Source organism: Danio aesculapii, chromosome 8, assembly GCF_903798145.1.
Source record: "Danio aesculapii chromosome 8, fDanAes4.1, whole genome shotgun sequence".
NCBI classification, from domain to species: Eukaryota; Metazoa; Chordata; class Actinopteri; order Cypriniformes; family Danionidae; genus Danio; species Danio aesculapii.
In genome coordinates, this window is record NC_079442.1 from 810,853 (window position 1) to 833,169 (window position 22,317).

Genomic DNA, 22,317 nt, shown 5'->3' on the forward strand with positions numbered 1-22,317 from the left:
AGGGGACACACACACACACAAACACATACACACGCACGTGCACAAACACACACACATAAACATAAATGCAAACACACGCACACACAAACACACCAAAATACACAAACAAATACACACACACACACACACACACACACACACAAACAAACACACATAAAGACATGCACAAGGGGACACACATGCACACACACACACACACACCACACACACACACGCATGTGCAAAAACACACACACATAAACACAAATGCAAACACACACTCACACACACACACAAACACCCACACACACATAAACACACACATAAACAAAATGCAAACACACTCACAAACACACACACAAACACACACACACACACAAAACCCACACACACACAAACACACCAACATACACAAACAAATACACACATACACACACAAATTAACACACATAAAGACATGCACAAGGGGACACACATGCACACAGACATGCACACACACACACACACACACACACACAATGATACACTCACACACAGAAACACGCTATCTCTCTCTATGATTCTCTCTCTCTCTCTCTCACACACTCACACACACACACACACACAAAGACACACACACATACACACGCATATACAAACACACAAACACACATACATCTAAGCACATGCACACACAAACACACATCAACACACTCAAACAAACACACACACAGACACAGACGCGCACACACACACACACACACACAAACACACATCAACATACTCAAACAAACACAGACACAGACGCACACACACACACACACACACACACACATTTTCAAAATATTTCATTCTACATGGAAAAACAGTCCCCACAAGGTCATATTTTCGTGGTATAACTATACATGTGGGGACATTATGACACAAGGATCACACACAGACATACATGCACACAAACACACATACACAGACATACACACACATGCACGCACGCACATGTACACACATACACACACACACACACAAACACACACACAAAGCAGTTTTCCTCTCACAGAGCTACCTGTAATGCACATGTCAGCGTAACTCTATCAGCACCAATGCTCCGGCTGCTCTATTTAAAATGTGTGTTTGGGCTGAATCCACGAGCGCAGAACACACACACACACACTGTGTACCAGCAGAAGAAAGAGGATCTGAGCTCCGAGCACAGACAGACCTCATCAACATCAGCACACATGACCATCAGCCATCAGTTCAGTCATAACTTCAGTCTATATATATATATATATGATCGGGCATCACAGTGGCGCAGTGGGTAGCACGATCGCCTCACAGCAAGAAGGTCGCTAGTTCGAGCCCCGCTTGGGTCAGTTGGAGTTTGCATGTTCTCCCCGTGTTGGTGTGGGTTTCCTCCGGGTGCTCCGGTTTCCCCCACAGTCCAAACACACTGGCCGTAGTGTATGAGTGTGCTTGTGAATGAGTGTGTATGGGTGTTTCCCAGTGATGGGATGCGGCGGCTGGAAGTAAAACCAATGTTGGAATAGTTGGCGGTTCATTCCGCCGTGGCGACCTCTGATTAATAAAGGGACTGATTTCCTCCGGGTGCTCCGGTTTCCCCCACAAATTGGCCGTTGTGTATGAGTGTGGGAACGAAATTAAATGGGTGTTTCCCAAAACTGGGTTGCAGCTGGAAGGGCATCTGCTGTGTAAAACATATGCTGGAATAGTTGGCGGTTCATTCCGCTGTGGTGACCCCTGATTAATAAAGGGAATAAGCTGAAGGAAAATGTATATCTGAGTGTCATGATCTGAGTAGGGCATCACGGTGGCGCAGTGGGTAGCACTGTCGCCTCACAGCAAGAAGGTTGCTGGTTCGAGTTTGCATGTTCTCCCTGTGTTGGCATGGGTTTTCTCCGGGTGCTCCGGTTTCCCCCACAGTCCAAACACACTGGCCGTCGTGTATGAGTGTGTGTGAATGAATGTGTATGGGTGTTTCCCAGTGATGGGTTGCGGCCGGAAGTAAAACATATGCTGGAATAGTTGGTGGTTCATTCCGCCATGGCGACCTCTGATTAATTAAGGGAATAAGCTGAAGGACATGAATGAATGATAATATCTGAGTAGGGCATCATGGTGGCGCAGTGGTAGCACTGTCACCTCACAGCAAGAAGGCTGCTGGTTCGAGTTTGCATGTTCTCCCTGTGTTGGCATGGGTTTTCTCCGGGTGCTCCGGTTTCCCCCACAAATTGGCTGTAGTGTATGAGTTAGTGTGTTTTTGAACGAGTGTGTATGGGTGTTTCCCAAAACTGGGTTGCAGCTGTAAGGGTATCTGCTGTGTAAAACATATGCTGGAATAGTTGGCGGTTCATTCCGCTGTGGCGACCTCTGATGAATAAAGGACTAAGCTGAAGGAAAATGACTGAATGAATGATAATATGTGTGTGTGTGTGAGTGTGTGTGTGTGTGTGTGTGTGTGTGTGTGTGTGAGAGTGTTGGACATCACTGAATGCACAGCGCAACATTTGGAGATGCTAAGGAGGTCAGTGTTTTCTGAAGGCAGTGAGCATGAGCAGCACCGCGTGAGCTGGTGGAGGAGCTGCAGGCGGCTGTGTGTGTGTGTGTGTGCTGTGTGTCTGTTCAGAGTGTGTATATGTGTGCATACATGTGTGCTTAGTGTGTGTGTGTGTGTGTACGTGCATGTGTCCTAAGTGTGTCTTCGCATGTTGCACGTATGTCTGTATGTGTGTATCTCCTGTATGTGTGTGTGCATGCATGTTTGTGTCTGTGCATGTGTCTTGAGTCAGTGTTTGTCTAGTCAAATGTTCTGTGTGTGTGTGTGTGTTTATTGCGTTGAGTGTATATACATGTGTGTGTGTTGAGAGTGTGAATGTGTATTGAGTGTATATACAGTACAGTATGTGTGTGTTGAGTGTGTGTTTGTGCATGTCTGCTTTATATGTGTGTTTGTGTGTGTGTCCGTGTGCTGAATGTGTGATTGAGCATGTTTCCTAAGTGTGTGTGTGTGTGTGTGTTAACTGAATGTGTGTGCACTAAGAGTGTGTGTGTTGTCCTGGTATTTATTTCATGAGGACCAAATGTCCCCACAAGTATAGCAATACCAGCACATTCTGACCTTGTGGGGACGTTTTCATAAATCCCACCGAATGAAGCATTTTGCAGGTGTAGAAGTGTTCCCTGTGAGTGTTGAGTTTAGGAGTGGGACACACACACAACGTGTACAGCACAAACATCATTTTGTCTGCACACAGTCCCCATAACACATGAAAACCCAACGCATGTGTGTGTGCGCACGAGGAAACGAGAGAAATGCGAGGGCACGATCTGCCAGTTCTCTGCCCGCGGACACACAGTGATGTCAGAGCTGCTCAGCACAACACCACGTGCACGTGTATGTGTGTGTGTGTGTGTGTGTGAGCGAGAGAGAGATAGAGAGACAGTCAGAAAGTGGCCCTTGACAATGAGTCTGTGTTTTATTAGCGTGTGTGTGTGCATGAGGCGATGGATGTGAAGATGAAGCACAACATGACAGTGCTTACACACACACACACTGAAGGAAAGAGGCAGCAGAAATGAGTGTGTTTCTCTTCTTCTTCTTCTTCCTGCGATTGAGAGTTTGGATGTGATCAGACATGCTGGACTGACTCTGGATCTGCTGATCGGAGGAACGCTCCAGAAACCATGACAGGTCAGTTCAGCAAAAATACACTAAAACTGATCTCAAATCAGACATTAGACTGCAAACAATGCTTTATTTACTAACCGTTTGTGACTTGTTTCCAGTCCAAAATATCTAAAAACTCTTAGTTTTAATTAAAACAAGCTAAATAATCTGCCACTGGGGGAAGAATAATAATCTTCTTTGTTTCTTTTGACATAATATCATTCCTCTTCCCCCATTGGCAGATTATTTAGCTTGTTTTAAGGTAAAACTCTCTTCATTTGACTCATCATTTCTGAAAACAACCCAATATTTAGTGCCTAATGCTTCTTGATTTAAGGGTTTGTAGATATTTGGAGTAGACACAAGACTGAAACTCTGAGTAAGAGCAGCATTGTTTGCTGTGTGCTGGATAAACCTGTTGTTTTCTAGTGTAGAAGAGCATCTCTGCATGTTTATATGTGGACCAAATCAGGAATTGAAGCTTAAAATGGGTTATTTTAGCGATTGTTTTACACATTTGCATGTTTATTGTTTACTAATATCATCACTGGCTGTGCTGTAAATATAATCAAATGTTATCTGAAATGAAACGCTTTTGCAACATTATGTACTATATTATCAGAAGTTTGGAGTCTGCTTTATTATTTATACAAAAATAATAGAAATAATTTTATTTAGCAAGGATGCTTTCAATTGGTCAGAAGTGATAATAAAGACATTTATAATGCCACAAAAGATTTCTATTTCAAATAAATGCTGTTTATATTTACTTACTATTTATCAAAGAAAGCTGACACAATAATACTATAATAATAATAATAATAATAATAATAATAATAATAATACTATAATAATAATACTATATTAAGAATAATAATAATACTATAATAATAATAATAATACTGTAATAATAATAATAATAATAATAATAATAATAATAATAATACTATAATAATAATAATAATAATAATACTATAATAATAATACTATAATACTACTACTACTACTACTACTAATAATAATAATAATAATAATAATACTATAATAATAATACTATAATAATAATAATAATAATAATAATAATAATAATAATAATAATAATAATAATTTACTGAAATGGATAGTTCATAAAATAAATAAAATAAAATAAAATAAAATAAAAATGTAAAAATAGGAATATTTTTAGAATTATTTTTTTTAATTTCAAAGAAAATTTTAAATAAATTAATTAATTAATTAGTTAATTAATAAACAAACAAACAAATAAATAAATAAATAAATAAATAAGATTTTATAATAGCAAATGACTTTAATTGTATTTTTCCTACTATGAACATACAACTGGCAATTGAAATTCTGTCTTCGTTATAATACTTGACTCAAATGGCAATTCAATAAATAAACAAATAAGCAAATAAATAAATAAAGTAAATATATTCATCACTGACTTCATAAACATGTTTGCTTCTAGTGAGCAATTAATCAATTTTATGCAAGAAAAAAATATATCTTCTGTAAGATTACTGTGTTCTCTATGTATTTACTGTACAATTAGCGTGTTCCGGTTTATTGTTGAGTTCACCAATTTCACTAAATATTATCATGTGCTTTAAAAGACTCTTATTCTGCTTTCAAATAGTGGAAAAAATTGTAAAAAATCAAAAAAAATTGAATATGGCTGAAAATATGTAGGCAGGACAGTCCAGTTCTCATTAGTGTGACGCTTGTGTCCTTAATTTAGCAGCGCTTCAGGTCAGCGAACAGATTCACTCCACACGCTGAACAAACAATCATTCTGGACCACAATAGAAGCAAAATACAGAAGATACACAACTAATATATCTCATTTAATATGTGGGCATGTAAACATAAGCATTTAACTGAACCTATTATTACTCTACGCTTATCTACTGTAGCTGGAGGAGCACACTACAGCTCAATAGTGCTAGAACAGTAATAGTTGTAATGTTTTTAAAGCTCTCTTCTGCAAAAGTAAAAGTAAAACTGTGCCTTATTATATATAATATATTTCTATTTGAATATGTTTTAAAATGTAATTTATTAGTGATTTCAAAGAAGTATTTTTAGCATCATTACTCCAGTCCCACGATCCTTTAGAATTCTAACATTTTTTATTGCTGATTTGCTGACATGTTTATACAAGTAATATACACACACCGGCCACTTTATTAGGTACACCTGTCCAACTGCTTGTTACTGCAAATTTCTAATCAGCCAATCACACGGCAGCAACTGTAGAAATGTAGACATGGTCAAGACGATCTGCTGCAGGTCAAAGCGAGCATCAGAATGGGGAAAAAAGGGGATTTAAGAAACTTTGAACGGGCTGCTCTGAGTATTTCAGAAACTGCTGATCTACTGGGATTCACGCACAACCATCTCTAGGGTTTACAGAGAATGGTCCAACAAAGAGGAAATATCCAGTGAGCGGCAGTCCTGTGGGCGCAAATGCCTTTATATATCCTGCCTTGTATCAGCGGATCAGGCTGGTGGTGGTGGTGTAATGGTGTGGGGGAGATTTTCTTTGGGTCCATTAGTACCAATTAAGCATCATGTCAACGCCACAGCCTACCTGAGTATTGTTCTGACCATGTCCATCCCTTTATGAGCACAGTGTCTCCATCTTCTGATGGCTACTTCCAGCAGGATAACGCACCATGTCATAAAGCTCAATCATCTCAGACTGGTTTCTTGAACATGACAATGAGTTCACTGTACTCAAATGGCCTCCACAGTCACCAGAGCTCAATCCAATAGAGCACCTTTGGGATGTGGTGGAACGGGACGGGCATCATGGGCATTATGGATGTGCAGCCGACAAATCTGCAGCAACTGTGTGATGCTATCATGTTAATATGGAGCAAAATCTCTGAGGAATATTTCCAGCAGCTTGTTGAGTCTCTGACACCAAGGATTACGGCAGTTCTGAAGGCAAAAGGGGGGTCCAACCCGATACTAGTGAGGTGTACCTAATAAAGTGGCCAGTGAGTGTATGTATGACATATACAAAATATTTCTGAAATGCATTATACATAATTAATTATAGTCATAATTAAGTCACGATCACCAGCGATCTACAGTAGGCCTTGCAGATCGCTGGATATCATGCCTCGGACTAAAATTCTGCCACTGAAATGAACTACAATTCCCACCATTCCCTGCACTCACACACCTGGCCCAGATCCCCCTTGATTGCAAACACACAGCTTGTGAGGACTGATTACTCAGACTATAAACAGCGCACACATGCACATCTTTGCTGAGTCTTCTTAAACTGTGAGTGAGCATTACGAAGTGTTTCCTTGTCTTGCCTGCCATGTTTTTTTAACCTTTGCCTTGTTTAATGTTCATGTTGTTTTGCCACCTGTCCCGACTATTCGCCTGTACTCTGACTACGCTTTTGGATTATCTGCATGCTCCTGTCACTGTTTGACCTTTGACTGCCTGACGATTCTCTTAATAAACTGCATTTGGATACGCATCTCTGTTGCAACACGAAACCGGACTGGAATTTGTACAGTATTTCACACATTTTATTTCAGCACATTTTAAAACATTATTTTAATAGTTAACTTCTAATAACTCATTTATTTTTAGTTTTTTCCATGACAGTAAATCCTATTTTACTAGTTATTTAGCTTAAAAGGGCAAATTGAACTAAAAGGCAAGTCACTGGACAACAGAGGTCTGTTTTGTAGACAATTGAAAAAAAATATATATTTACAATAATATTGAGCTTAGAATTTGCTAAAATAAATAATTCCAGTCACACTAAAATAAATAAGACTTTCTCCAGAAATAAAAAGGCTTAATAATTTGGTTATTTTCATTTATAATCAAATTTGACATTTCCTGAAACACTGGTCGTACACTACAACCTACGCTGTAAGATAATAATGGTTAAATTTAAGTCTACACTATCCTCATTTGAGATACAAGCGGTAATCGTGACCAAATTAAACTCGATCCCATAGAAAACTCTCTGAGTGCACATCAGCAGGCTTTTAAGAGCCTGAAAATACAGAGAATAAACTCTGGCACAGATTCAGGAGGGCCGAATAAATGTCAAGGAGGCACCTTTAGACTCTGCCAAAGGGCGTCTTACTGCTCCTGGTGTTTACTACAGTAGTGGACACCGGATAGTGCACTGAACACCACAACACAACTAGACTATAAAGAGATTTTTTATACACAAAAATTACAATTCTGTCATCATTTATACTCAACCTTCACTTATTTAAAACCTCATTTCCTTTCTTCAACTATTTATTTAACTAATAGGTGCTACTAATTAATTACATATACTTACGGTTAGGTTTAGAATATGGGTTAGGTTTAGTTACATGTAATTATGTATAATTCTTTGTAATTAGTTTAGCAAGTGCATGGAACATGCAACCACACCACCTTAAATTAAAGTGTTACCCTGATTTCTGCATGGACATTTTCAGTTTATGTAGAGTTACTGTAAGTATCAGAGTTAAAGTTTATGGGTTCTATTTTAATGATTAAGCACAAAGTCTAAAGCGCAGGGCGCAAAAAAAAGCATTAAGGAGGTGTCTGAATCCACTTTTGCTATTTTAAGACTGGAAAAAGATGCATGGTCTAACAGGGTTGTGCTTATTCTCTTAATGAGTTCTGGGTGTGTTTTGAGCATAACATGCATTAAACCAATCAGAGTCTGGTCTCAAATTCCCTTTAAGAGTCAGTTGCGCCGCTCCATGGTGCATTTGCTATTTACATAATGACTTTGTAATGGTAAAAACTGAATACTTCACTAGCGAGAACACAGTTAAACAGAGCATCTGCAGCGCGAGGATAAAGAATGAGCCTCCTCCATTCAGCCTCTTTACTTTCTCTTTACTTTACTCCTTTACTTTACTCCTTTACTTTGGTGGAGTGAGGAAACTGTGGAGACTCACTCCACTGAACACATCCATTAGCCCACATATTTAATTTCCTTTGTTAAGAGCAAAGATTTGTGTCAAAACTCTTTCTAAATTCAGTTCTAATCTCCAGCAGAGGAATAAATGAACAATAATAATGACGTGTGGTCAAAACGCTGAGTTATATCCACACACACGTCCTGTTCTTATGCTCCATATGGTGATGCAGACGTCTCCAAAACCCCACAGCTGGACAAATCTACACTTGTGTTCATTAAAACAGATATAAATCTGCAGATAATCAATAATACTGCTGATAATAATAACATTATACAGATGCAGATGGTCATGAATAAACTGAAAAGGTTTTTTACTTAAACGAATATTTAAACTGTTTCCATGGTGATGTATAACGGTTGCCAAATTTGCGACCAAACCACCAAATAGTAGCTGCCACCTGTATTACCCATCAGATGTAGAGTTAAAGTTCTTTGTGCGATCAGGTTGATATAATTACACTGTAAATCATGTTTGTTAATGAACAGTTTCTGTATTTTGTGTTTATTTGCGGTGGTGAATTGCATTATGGGATGTTGATCTCTGCTCTGTCCACTTCTGATGCTGTAAATTCAACTCTACAGTTTAACAAAGTGACTTTTACTGACATTTTAGTTGTTTAAATATAATATAATGACTAATAAATCATATCTAGAAAAATAAGTGTGTAAGATAGCAGAAAATGTGCTGCAGTTTATTACAAGGTTTCTGTAGCGTAATATACAACACCAACACACACAATACAGCACTGCACACTATTACACATATGCAGAAAACACACTTTTTCATGATTAAAAGTTGTTGGAAGAAAGATCAAGATCCCATAATGCAACTCAAAAGCAGAAATGAATGGGTTAATAAAAACATGAATCATTAAATATGAAAAACTGCTCATTTACGGATATATTTTATAGTGTAACACATAACAGGTTGGACCAAGCTCTTAGTGTGTGTGTTTGATATTTAGAAAAGAAGAGTACAAGAACCAGCTTATGAGCAGCTGCTATAGCCATGACAAACACTCGGAGCCTGGATATAGATAGATCTGTTTCCAATGTAACTGCAGAGCAAAATGCACTGCATAACACACCAGATCTTCCTTTTGTAAACACCTATTCATAAAAACACACCATTTAGGAGCTTATAATTACATGTTTTATATTTATACCTAAGCAAACCACGTTTATGAGTGCCAAAATCATCCAGCATGCATTGTTGCGTAATGTACATAATATACTTCCACAGCCAATAAATACACAAGAGGGCGCTGTATATATCACTGCAAATCTGACATACATTACTTAGGGTGCGTATTATTGCACATTTTAGATGACATTCACTAGAGGGCGCTGTCTACATTTTAGCCAGTCTAAAATACATTACTTAGTGTCCATTTAGTTATACTTTTCAGATGTCAAATCCACTAGAGGGCGCTGTCTATGTTTTTGCTAATCTGACATTACTTAGGGTACATTTTATTGCACGTTTCAGATGACAAATACACTAGAGGGCGCTGTCAGCTTTTTGCTGATCTAAAACACGTTAGTTAGGGTATGATTTGTTTAATTTTTGTTTGATTTGTTTTGCTGAAGACAAACCCACTATGGATCGATGGATCAACAAGATGCATCTTTTAAATGCTCCAATGGTGAAAGAGTAGTGAAGCAATGAGCTTCAGAGCCAATCACAGTCATATTGGCATATTAGTTACAGTTGTGTGAATGAGTGTTTCCCAGTACTGGGTTGCAGCTGGAAGGGCATCCGTTTTGTAAAACATATGCTGGATAAGTTGGCGGTTCATTCTGCTGTGGTGACCCCTGATAAATAAGGGACTAAGCTGAAGGAAAATGAATGAATGAATGTGAATTACCATTGTGTTGGAAATGTGACCTAGAAATAGGCTTGCCTTGCCTTCGTGTTTGGTGCAAACCTGGCATAAGTCTTCGAATTAAAACCGAACTAATACAATGGCAACTCATTTTTCTCTCTCTTTCTTGACCAGGTTTGGTTTTTGCATTCTCCAGCCTGTTATTACTCCACACAGCCTCCTCCTGCCCCAAAGAGTGTTCGTGTGATGCCAAAATGGTGGACTGCCGGGGTCGAGGACTGTATGATGTCCCCCGAAAACTTCATCAGGACACGCTGGAGCTTTATCTCCAAAACAACCGGCTTCGAGGCCTGGGCTCCATGTCTTTTCGGGACACACCAAACCTCCAGATCTTGGACCTGGCCAACAACTCAATCTCAATGCTTTCTCCCACTGCTTTTTTGGGACTCAGAAGCTTGAAAGTCCTGAGTCTGGCCAATAACTCCATAAGGGAGGTGGATCGGCGTCTTCTGGTTTCCATAAGGAATCTTACAACATTGGACCTGTCCTTTAACACCATAAATAGTCTACCTGGAGCTCTAGCTGACAGTTTCCACTATCTGACCCATTTGTTTCTCCAAAACAATCGACTAACCAAGCTGGACCGTATACATCTGGAGGCTCTGGGGAATCTTAAAGTTCTGCATCTAAAGGGCAATCCCTGGAGGTGTGACTGCCATCTGATCGGACTCAAACTATGGCTGGAGACATTCGCATTCAAAGGTAGGAAAATACCTTAATATTTAAAAATAGCTAAAAGCTAATGATTAGTTAAGGTGGCACAGTGGCTCAGTGGTTAGAACTGTGGCCAAACAGCAAGAAGGTTGCTGGTTCGAGTCCCGGCTGGGTCAGTTGGCGTTTAAGTGTGGAGTTTGAATGTTCTCCCCATGTTGGCGTGGATTTCCTCCAGGTGCTCCAGTTTTCCACACAGAATTGATAACCTAAATTTGCCGTAGTGTTTGAGTGTGTGAATGAGTGTGTATGGGTGTTTCCCAGTACTGGGTTGCAGCTGGAAGTACTTTATTAGTTACTAATAACTTTAACTAATTAGCAAGTCACTAATAGCTCTTAACAGCTAAACTATTATATATAAACATAGTTAATTGCGGCAGTTATACAGTAGGTGATGTCTATGTGTGCATGTTCAACTGTGTATTTAACTGTGTAGGTGTATTAGCTTGTTAGGTTTAACTTGTCCTGCGTTCAGCCAGTGATTTTGTTTTCTAGGTAGGTGTGGATGAGTTAATCCCTTCACATAGCTCAGGATTGTACTGCAGATCAGCTGATGTACGATAGTAATGCAGCAGGCCACAGGGAGCTGCTCCACATTCGGGCCACACCTGTTACAGCCCCATGGATTTCCCCTTCACTCAGCAGACCACCAAATATTTGAATTGCTATTGCAATTTAAGCATGGACTTCTTTCATGTTGACAAAATTGGTTTGTGTTCAGTTATTTTCAGGCAGCAAGAACAGTGTGTCACTTCCTAAACATTGGGGCATGAATGAGTAGAAAAATCATTTGAGAAAATGATCCTGAATCGATTCTGAGATTTTCATAATGCAGTACAATTCTCTCTCGAATCAAGTCAGGCTGCGTTCGAAATTGCCTACTACTCCAGTGGGTACTAGATTTGAATTTGAATTTACTACATGAGAAGTATGTTCAATATAGTATGACTGTGAGTAGTATGAATGTAACGTAGATTTGCCATTTGTCATTATCACGTGACCTACGTGCATCAGTCGCATCGCTTCCATTCGTATCGTCCACTGGATGCAGAGGTAGTAGGTTATCCGGATACTTTTCACATACTGTTTATACAGCTTTTACAGCAATACTATGAATTCAGATATACTTCTCAGCTTACATAATGTTTTTAATGCAATATGTAGTAAGGAAGCATGCGATTTCAAACGCAACTAGTCTTTACCAGCAGATGTCGCTCTAGGATAGTTTAACAGCAGACGGCGCTCTAGGCTAGTGTTCAACAGCAGACGGCGCTCTAGACTAGTGTTTAACAGCAGACGGCGCTCTAGGATAGTTTAACAGCAGACGGCGCTCTAGGCTAGTGTTCAACAGCAGATGGCGCTCTAGGCTAGTGTTCAACAGCAGACGGCGCTCTAGACTAGTTTTTAACAGCAGATGGCGCTCTAGACTAGTGTTTAACAGCAGATGGCGCTCTAGGCTAGTGTTTAACAGCAGACGGCGCTCTAGACTAGTTTTTAACAGCAGATGGCGCTCTAGGCTAGTGTTCAACAGCAGACGGCGCTCTAGACTAGTTTTTAACAGCAGACGGCGCTCTAGACTAGTGTTTAACAGCAGATGGCGCTCTAGGCTAGTGTTTAACAGCAGACGGCGCTCTAGACTAGTTTTTAACAGCAGACGGCGCTCTAGACTAGTGTTTAACAGCAGATGGCGCTCTAGGCTAGTGTTTAACAGCAGACGGCGCTCTAGGCTAGTGTTTAACAGCAGACGGCGCTCTAGGCTAGGGTTTAACAGCAGACGGCGCTCTAGGCTAGTGTTTAACAGCAGACGGTGCTCTAGACTAGTGTTTAACAGCAGACGGCGCTCTAGGCTAGTGTTTAACAGCAGACGGCGCTCTAGACTAGTTTTTAACAGCAGATGGCGCTCTAGGCTAGTGTTCAACAGCAGACGGCGCTCTAGACTAGTTTTTAACAGCAGATGGCGCTCTAGGCTAGTGTTTAACAGCAGACGGCGCTCTAGGCTAGTGTTTAACAGCAGACGGCGCTCTAGGCTAGGGTTTAACAGCAGACGGCGCTCTAGGCTAGTGTTTAACAGCAGACGGTGCTCTAGACTAGTGTTTAACAGCAGAAGGCGCTCTAGGCTAGTGTTTAACAGCAGATGGCGCTCTAGACTAGTTTTTAACAGCAGATGGCGCTCTAGGCTAGTGTTTAACAGCAGACGGCGCTCTAGGCTAGTGTTTAACAGCAGACGGCGCTCTAGGCTAGTGTTTAACAGCAGACGGCGCTCTAGGCTAGTGTTTAACAGCAGACGGTGCTCTAGACTAGTGTTTAACAGCAGACGGTGCTCTAGGCTAGTGTTTAACAGCAGATGGCGCTCTAGACTAGTTTTTAACAGCAGATGGCGCTCTAGGCTAGTGTTCAACAGCAGACGGCGCTCTAGACTAGTTTTTAACAGCAGACGGCGCTCTAGGCTAGTGTTTAACAGCAGACGGCGCTCTAGGCTAGTGTTCAACAGCAGACGGCGCTCTAGACTAGTTTTTAACAGCAGACGGCGCTCTAGGCTAGTGTTTAACAGCAGACGGCGCTCTAGGCTAGTGTTCAACACAGGGTTTATTGTACATTAAAATAAAGTGTGACTCAAATATGAATATCTGATTGACCTTCTCTCTGTCAGGTGGAGTTGTGGACAGCATCACGTGTGTCCAGCCGCATCTGATGCTGGAGCGAGACCTCCGGCTCGTTCCCTACGAGCTGTTCCATGCCTGCATGATCACCAGCTACAGCTACCTGTTTGCCAACATCCACTACATGGACAGCAAGCACCGCACGCTCAGCGGACAGCTCTACCCCAGCCCCAGAGCCCCATCCGGAGGAGATTTCAGCCCCGCAGGAGACCCCATACTCCCCGAATGCGAGGCCAAGCAGAGATCCAGACCCGCAAACTACAGACACGCCATCGCCACCGTGGTCATCACAGGGGTTGTGTGTGGGATAGTGTGTTTAATGATGCTAGCGGCGGCGGTGTATGGATGTGCATATGCAGCCATCACAGCCAAATATCAACGAGAGCTCAAGAAGAAAGCGAAGGAGACTGCAGGAGAGGAGCAGAAAAACATCGAAAGAGACCAGGATAAGGAGTGATACATCATATCATGCACATAAGAGCACACAAACACCCCCAGGATACACTTCGAAGCGTGCACGTGCTGTTGATAACAAAAAAAAAAATCCTGCAGTGGCATAAAAATGAAGTGTCGTGCAGGGATTTCTGGGAGAGTGAAGTATACACGGTTATACACCATATTTATTAAGGAAACTTGCCTGTTAACTACTGTAGGTCACAGATTTTTCTTTTTAATTGTTGAAATTACAGACCCACACACTTTCACAGTGTAATGACCGATGCAGAAGTGTGCTCGTTTTTGCGATTATTTAATAACTTCTGATTCACTCACTTATGGGAGAAATGACCAGGAATAATAAACAGTCAGTCTACTCGCTCTACAAACAAGTGTGTTCATGGCTATAAGAAGGCATTTTGATTTATTATTTGACAGTCGGAGCATTTGATTTATCATTTGGGTATCTGTTTTGAGAGTTCCATAGTATGGATTTAATTTCTGCAATCATTTAATCTTATCATTGCCAGGGGCGAACTTATCCAATAAGCGAGGTAAGCAGCCACTTAGGGCCAAGGGGAATTAGAGCCCCCCGACCAATGCCACGAAGCCTATATTAATCACATAGCTCTTTTGTACATCTTCATATGTTGTAAAATCTGTCTTTAACTGTTAAGATTTTAACGTTATTACTTCTTTTCAAAACTGGGGGCCTCAATAAATCCGTGCGTACTGCACATGCTCCAGGTTTGAGCGCTTCAATCAATACACTGCCAGCCAGTGTTGCCAACTTAGCAACTTTTCAGACCCCCAGCGCCAAATTTTCAGAAAAGTGACTAGCGAATGTTTTTCATGTGTTCGTGATGTACCATTCCTAACGTCACTCTTCGTAACGAGCTGCGGGTGATGCCGCCCCCGCCTCAAAAGCACTCAAAGGGGGCACAGTATCACCCAGCCGTCTCTCACACCTGCAGCAATGGGAGCAGATCATTCCTCTGCAAATGTTTTAGCACCGCGGGGTATTGCCCTGGTACAGTCAAACCCATCTGCTTCTCCTCTGTTGGAAGTGTAATCATTTAAATGGACGTTTATTCTTTTCTTGCTGGTGTTCACAGCCACAGAGATTTTAGTGACACCAGTTTCTGAACTTGTCTACGTTGGCAACACTATGCCAGTCTGCCAGCGATCAGAGTAGAGCTGAGATGGAGGTAGGTGGATTGTGCAAGAATTTTGAGAACTACTTTTTACCATGCAGTTTATTTTCCAAACATACTATAGGGCCCCCTACATGGAATTGCTTAGGGCCCCCAAATCACTAAGTTCGCCCCTGGCCATTGCTATGCAGAAAACAAATAAACCTTAACTCTGGGAGAGTGAGTTTACAGATATACACTGTATATATTAAGGTCATTTACTGCTAAATAGACTATACTTTTTTTTTGGTAGCATTTTGATCAATCAGACATTTTTAACAGTGAGTTAATTTTAAACGCAAGTCAGTGCACTTGGCAGCCATATTGGTGAAGCCCGCTGGCAGCTGTTTACTAGTCATGCAAGTACAGATACAATTAGAAAGAGGAAGATTTCTGCTAATATTTTATAACATTTAATATTTATGCTAGAGCAAGTCTTTTTTTCAAGATGGTCAAAAATGCATGTGTGTTCTAGAGTTTAAACTATAGAGAGTACTACAAAGGTATTGTTGCAACGCTAGCGGAGTTTGTAAATGAACACTGCGTTCTCTTTCTCCATATACCCGTGTCCTGTTATCCTCTTTTATATGTCTTCAGACAGAGCCAAGGCTTTTCTTAAAAGATTAGATCATATTTCAGGCCAGTGCATCATGAGTACTGATGTTTCTCTACCTGCTAGACCAAATAAAGGGTATTAAAGAAAGTTTGGATACAGGAGCTCATTCAGAATTCATTTACTCGTGATATTAAAAAGGGTCAGATTCAGAGAGTTAGAAAACATTATTTGTGAGCTATTTTGAGCTGATCCTTCACACACACACACACACACACACACACACACACACACACACACACACTAGAAATCTTGTAAAAAGGGGGCATTTTAGGTCCACTTTATGCAAAAGCTTTAGTTTTTGCCAGAGACTCGTGTGAACATATCAGTTTACTGTGCTTTAATCACAGCTGCTATTTCACAGCAGGGACAAAATAACACATGCAAAATCTTCATGCAACTTAAAGTGTGGTTGAGTAATTTAATGTGATTTTTTAAAGTGATTTTATGGGAGCAGAAATTAATATTAATAACCAGCAATAATTTCCACACTGACGACCTACACACAAGTGTTTCATTTACAGTCTATTGTGCAATGTCTGAACTTTACTGCAAATGTTTGTTATGTATTCCCAATATGAGTGTCTTAATTTAATGTGTTTTATACATATTGTAAAAGTAAATATAGACATAAAAGACAGTGAGAAAGTGCTTGACAATTAGAAAGATACTGCTTATTCCACTTGTGCTGGAATATAGAGGATTATATAAGCCCGTACTCTACTGTATACTGAAGGGTTGATCTACTGTATGTTATATAACATTACAGCACACAGCCGAGCAATCATTTGACATGATTTATATTGACTTGAGTCCTGAAGTGTGTGACAAAATCTAAAATAATACATATACATATTAATTATAGTTTATAAATATATATACATCTATATAATTATATATATACATCTATATAATTATATATATATATTATTTGTCATCATATATATTTAAAGGCAAAAATTATTATTTTTTTTTTCAAATATCCAAGTGCTCTTTAACAGAGCAAGGGCTTTTAAACAATAAAAAATGCAGAGAGCCTTTTTCAGAGAGACTTATTTTGCATTATTTTAAACTTTACTTTTTTTTTTTGCATCATCAATTTTTTTTCTTCCAATGACTTGCCTAATTACCCTAACTTTAACTTAATTAAGCCTTTAAATGTCACTTTAAGCTGAATACTAGTATCTAGTCTAAAATTATTTACTGTCATCATGGCAAAGAGAAAATAAATCAGTAATTAGAAATGAGTTATTAAAGCTATTATGATTCTAAATGTGCTGAAAAATCTTGAACTTGGGGAAAAAATATACAGGGGGGCTAATAATTCAGACTTCAACTGTACATACATACATATACTACACTGTATAAACAGTATACATACACAGTGCATTTAAGTTTACTGAGATTGCCTGAACTATTATTATTATTATTATTATTATTATTATTATTATTATTATTATTATTATTATTATTATTATTATTATTATTATCATTATTATTAATATTTGTATTATTATTATTAACATTATTATTATTATTATTGTTATATTATTATAATTATTATTATGATTATTAATATTTGTATTATTATTATTAACATTATTATTATTATTATTATTATTATTATTATTATTATTATTATTATTATTAATATTTGTATTATTATTATTAACATTATTATTATTATTATAATTATTATTATGATTATTAATATTTGTATTATTATTATTAACATTATTATTATTATTATTATTATTATTATGATTATTATTATTAATATTATTATTATTATTATTAACAACAACAACAATAATACATACTAATACTAATAGCCATATCATGATGCTTTGGAGACTAGTAGTGTAGTTAATTATACTTGAAGTCACCATTGTGATATATTATTATTAATATTAATATTATTGTTATTATTATTATTATTATTATTAACATTGGTATTATTATTATTATTATTATTATTATTATATTATTGTTGTTGTTATTATTATTATTATTAACATTATTAGTATTAATATTAACATTATTATTATTATTAATGTTATTATTATTATTATTATTATTATTAACATTAATATTATTATTATTATTGTTGTTGTTGTTGTTGTTGTTGTTGTTGTTTATGAAACAATATTCTCTCCATTAAACAGCACTTGGAAAATATTTGAAATAAAAAAATCATTTCACAGGGCTAATAATTTTGCCTTTAACTGTATGAGATACACACAAACTGAACATAATCAACGTGTGACAGAAAGCTCTATATTTCAGATATCTGTGTAAATGTGTGTGCTTGTGCTTGTGTGGAAAAATGTTGTAATGTATGTGGTAAAATCATGCGTATTAGTCTTTAACACTGATTCTAGAACAGCAGCATTAGAAAAATAGTGAGAGATACATACAATAAACAACTTGAAATACGGAATAACACTTGATTTTGGTTGTGTGTGTGTGTGTGTGTGTGTGTATGTGTGTGTTTGCTCACTCCAGCAAAGCAGCGAATCATGTGCAGCAGAGGATGAAAATCTGTCTGTTCTACTTCGTTTCTCTGTCAGTTATAACATGAATCATTTGTGCATGAGTGTGTGTGTGTGTGTGTGTGTGTGTGTGTGTGTGTGAGTGTGTGAGTGTGTCTGTTCCTCCAGGCTTATGTTCAAACAGACACTCTCTACCTCTCGCTCTCTCTCTGTTATTTCATTTGCCTTCATCCATTTCTATGTGTATTTCTCTAGTGTCTCTCTTTTCACTCATAGTTTGGGGTTTTAATCCATCTCAGTCATTCATATTTACACACTTCACCAAATGTATGCTGTTCTAGTACACATATCTTCATTTTAAAACAAGAAAACATTTCATTTGAGAAGCAAAATCCAAAACAACATTGATTAATCGTGCTCTCTGAATAGATTTATACACAGCGCTCAGCATAAATGAGCACACCCTCTGTTGAAAACTGGCTTAGTGGTTAGCACTGTGGCCTCAAAGCAAGAATGTCAGTGGTTTGAGCCCCAGCTGGGTCAGTTGGCATTTCTGTGTGGAGTTTGCATGTTCTCCCAGCATTGGCGTGGGTTTCCTCCGGGTGCTCCGGTTTCCCTCACAAGTCAAAACACATGCGCTATAGGGGAATTAAATTAGCCATAGTGTGTGGGTAAATGAGTGTGTATTGGTGTTTCCCAGTACTGGGTTGCAGCTGGAAGGGCATCCGGTGTGTAAAACATATGCTGGAATAGTTGGCGGTTCATTCCGCTGTGGTGGCCCCTTATAAGTAAAGGACTAAGCTTAAGGAAAATGAATGAGTAAGTAATCTAATGTACATTATATTACTGTAAAGCATCCTGTAGAAGATATGAGTGTAAAAGAGAGATCTGTGAGGGCTCAACTCATTTATGCTGAGCATAGTATATTTATTTATATTCATTCATTCATTTTGTTTCGGCTTAGTCCCCTAATCAGGGGTCGCCACAGCGGAATGAACCACCAACTATTCCAGCATATGTTTCACAGAGCGAAGGCTCGAACCAGTGACCTACTTGCTGTGAGGCAACAGCGCTACCCACTCCGCCACCACACCACAGTTTATATACCGCTATATGTACATTTTACATATATATAGTAAAGACTGAAACTACAACAGCAAGGCAAATCTGTAAATGTGTATAGCATTGGTACCTGCAGCGATGGGTGACTCTCTCTCGTCCAGCAGATGAATTGCGCTGCTGGCCAAAACCACACTCTTATTCTCAGAGCCTGAAAAATACAGATAAAGTTCAGACCAGCACACACATATGCATACACACAGTTGATGTTAAAATTATTCACTGTCCTGTGAATTCATTCATTTTTTAATCAAATATATTTTATTCAAATGTTTCTCAAATGATGTTGAACAGATTCAGGAATTTCTCACAGTATTTCCTATAATATTATTTCTTCTGGAGAAAGTCTTATTTGTTTTATTTCAGCTAGAATAAAAGCAGTTTTTAATATTTTTAAAGCCATTTTAAGGTCAATATTATTAGCCCCCTTCAGCAATATTAGTTTTGGATTGTCTCCAGAATAAACCACTGTTATACAATGACTTGCCTAATTACCCTAACTTTACCCTAATTACCCTAGTGAAGCCTTTAAATGTCACTTTAAGCTGAATACTAGTGTCTTGAAGAATATCTAGTCTAATATTATGTGCTGTCATCATGACAAAGAGAAAAGACATCAATTTTTTTAGAAATTAGTTATTAAAACTAATAACAAACTATTATGATGGGCTAATAATTCAGACTTCAACTGTACATACATACATATACTATACTGTATATACAGTATACATACACAGTGCATTTAAGTTTACTGAGATTGCCTGAACTGCAAATTTTTTGCTTTAATTATATTTATTATTATTATTTATTATTATTATTATTATTATTATTATTATTATTATTATTATTATTATTATTATATTTATTATTATTATTATATTTGTTATTATTATTATTATTATTATATTTATTATTATTATTATTATATTTTTTATTATTATTATTATTATTGTTATATTTATTATTATTATATTTATTATTTTATTATTATTATTATTATTATTATTATTATTATTATTATTATTATTATTGTTATATTTATTATTATTATTATTATTATTATTATTATTATTATTATTATTATTATTATTATTATCTCAGGGCTCTCGCTTGATACAGCATGCCAAACAGCATTATAAATAATCATCAGCCAAGTGTGAAGCCTTGAAAATTAAGATATGATCATTTTTTGATTTCTGCATTTTCCATTGAACAGCCATGTTGTTTTTCATGCCTCTAATTTAACTAAAGACTTGATTTCTGATGCGTAAACAGCAATAAACTGATTCATAATAGTTCTTAGCTTGTGTTGTCTCTCTGTATGATGTGATGTGCCATTTTCTAAGCTATTATTAGTTTGAATATTTTGCCATACAAAGGTGAAGTGCAGTAACTATGCAAACGCTGAGCTTGAGTGATAGGCCTTTCACAAATTTCACACCAGACAGTCAAACAAATTGGGAGCGGATGAGTTTTACAAGATATTACTATATACTAGATATTACAAGACAGAGCAAATGTCACAAAGTCCATTTTAGGCTTTTACTCAATTTTAAAGTGCACCTATTATGCTAAAATTACTTTAATAAGCGATTTAAACCCAGTTGTGTGTGTCAGGAGTGTGTGAATATCTCCAGCCTCTAATGCTGAACATAAATTAATTGTATCTGTTATAATCAGACTTGATATAAACAGTCTGCAGAAACACTTTGATTGACATTCTCCCTTTGCATGTGTCATCAGAGTGGGAAAGCCCCGCCCACTAGTGCTCATCTCTCCCTCATTAGCATAGGGCATTAATCTTGTTTTTGAATCTGCCACTATGCTGACACACAGGCATTTGTAGCTCCGCCCTCTTCTCAAAAGAGCACTATCTCATTTGCATTTAAAGTGACAGTCACCAAAACAGCACAATTAGGATCAAAACCTAAAAGGGTCAATTTCAGAGAGTTAGAGAACATTATCTGTGTGCTAAAATGAGCTGAAACTTCACACACACTCTCTAGAGACATCAGAGACGCATTTTACAGCTTGTCTAAAGGGGCAGAATAGGTCTCCTTTAAGTAAATGTGTGGTTGTTGCTTTTTGCGTCTGGACGGCACTGGAGGAATAGTCATCATTATGAATTCTGTCATAATATTGCAGCTCTACCCTGTATTTGTTTCCTGATTTTGATGCAACTCTTGTGTAAATACATGTAGAAAAAACAGAGTATTAAACAGTCTGTGTGAATAAACATTAATGCCATATCAGATTCAGCTTCTGTTCATTTGTACATCAGTGTAAATTAGGGCTGCATGATATTGGACATTGCCATCTGAAAGATATTGCATATGAATTCAATTTCGCCAGATAGCTTGAATAGCTTGGAAAGAATGAAGTCATTTAGATTTATTCGGGATTATTTTGGAATATTATTGGGGAGATAGAAGTGAAATATTTGATCTCCAAGCACTTTTATTTTAGCAGTGATATTGCACATCGCCTGAAAATAGCCCCCTGCACCAAGCCCACACTTACACCACCAGTTAGGATCGGCATAATATCATTGTGCTGCTGCAATCATGGAAATGCAGTAAAGTTCCTTGATTATTATGCC

The 22,317-nt window shown here is 37.9% G+C and overlaps 2 protein-coding genes across 2 annotated transcripts in view; one reads left to right on the forward strand and one right to left on the reverse strand.

Moving 5' to 3' along the window:
- cacna2d3a (calcium channel, voltage-dependent, alpha 2/delta subunit 3a) overlaps positions 1-22,317 on the reverse strand; it is a 111,651-nt gene that overhangs the window by 16,551 nt on the left and 72,783 nt on the right. The window contains exon 26 of the mRNA XM_056464560.1: positions 19,792-19,869. Coding sequence (XP_056320535.1) covers positions 19,792-19,869 — 78 coding nt within the window. The remainder of the gene's footprint in view (positions 1-19,791; positions 19,870-22,317) is intronic.
- On the forward strand, positions 3,287-16,197 carry LOC130234283 (leucine-rich repeat and transmembrane domain-containing protein 1). The gene is made up of 3 exons (XM_056464559.1): positions 3,287-3,667; positions 10,610-11,197; positions 13,857-16,197. The coding sequence occupies exons 1-3, from the start codon at positions 3,661-3,663 to the stop codon at positions 14,321-14,323; spliced, it is 1,062 nt and encodes a 353-aa protein (XP_056320534.1). The 5' UTR covers positions 3,287-3,660; the 3' UTR covers positions 14,324-16,197.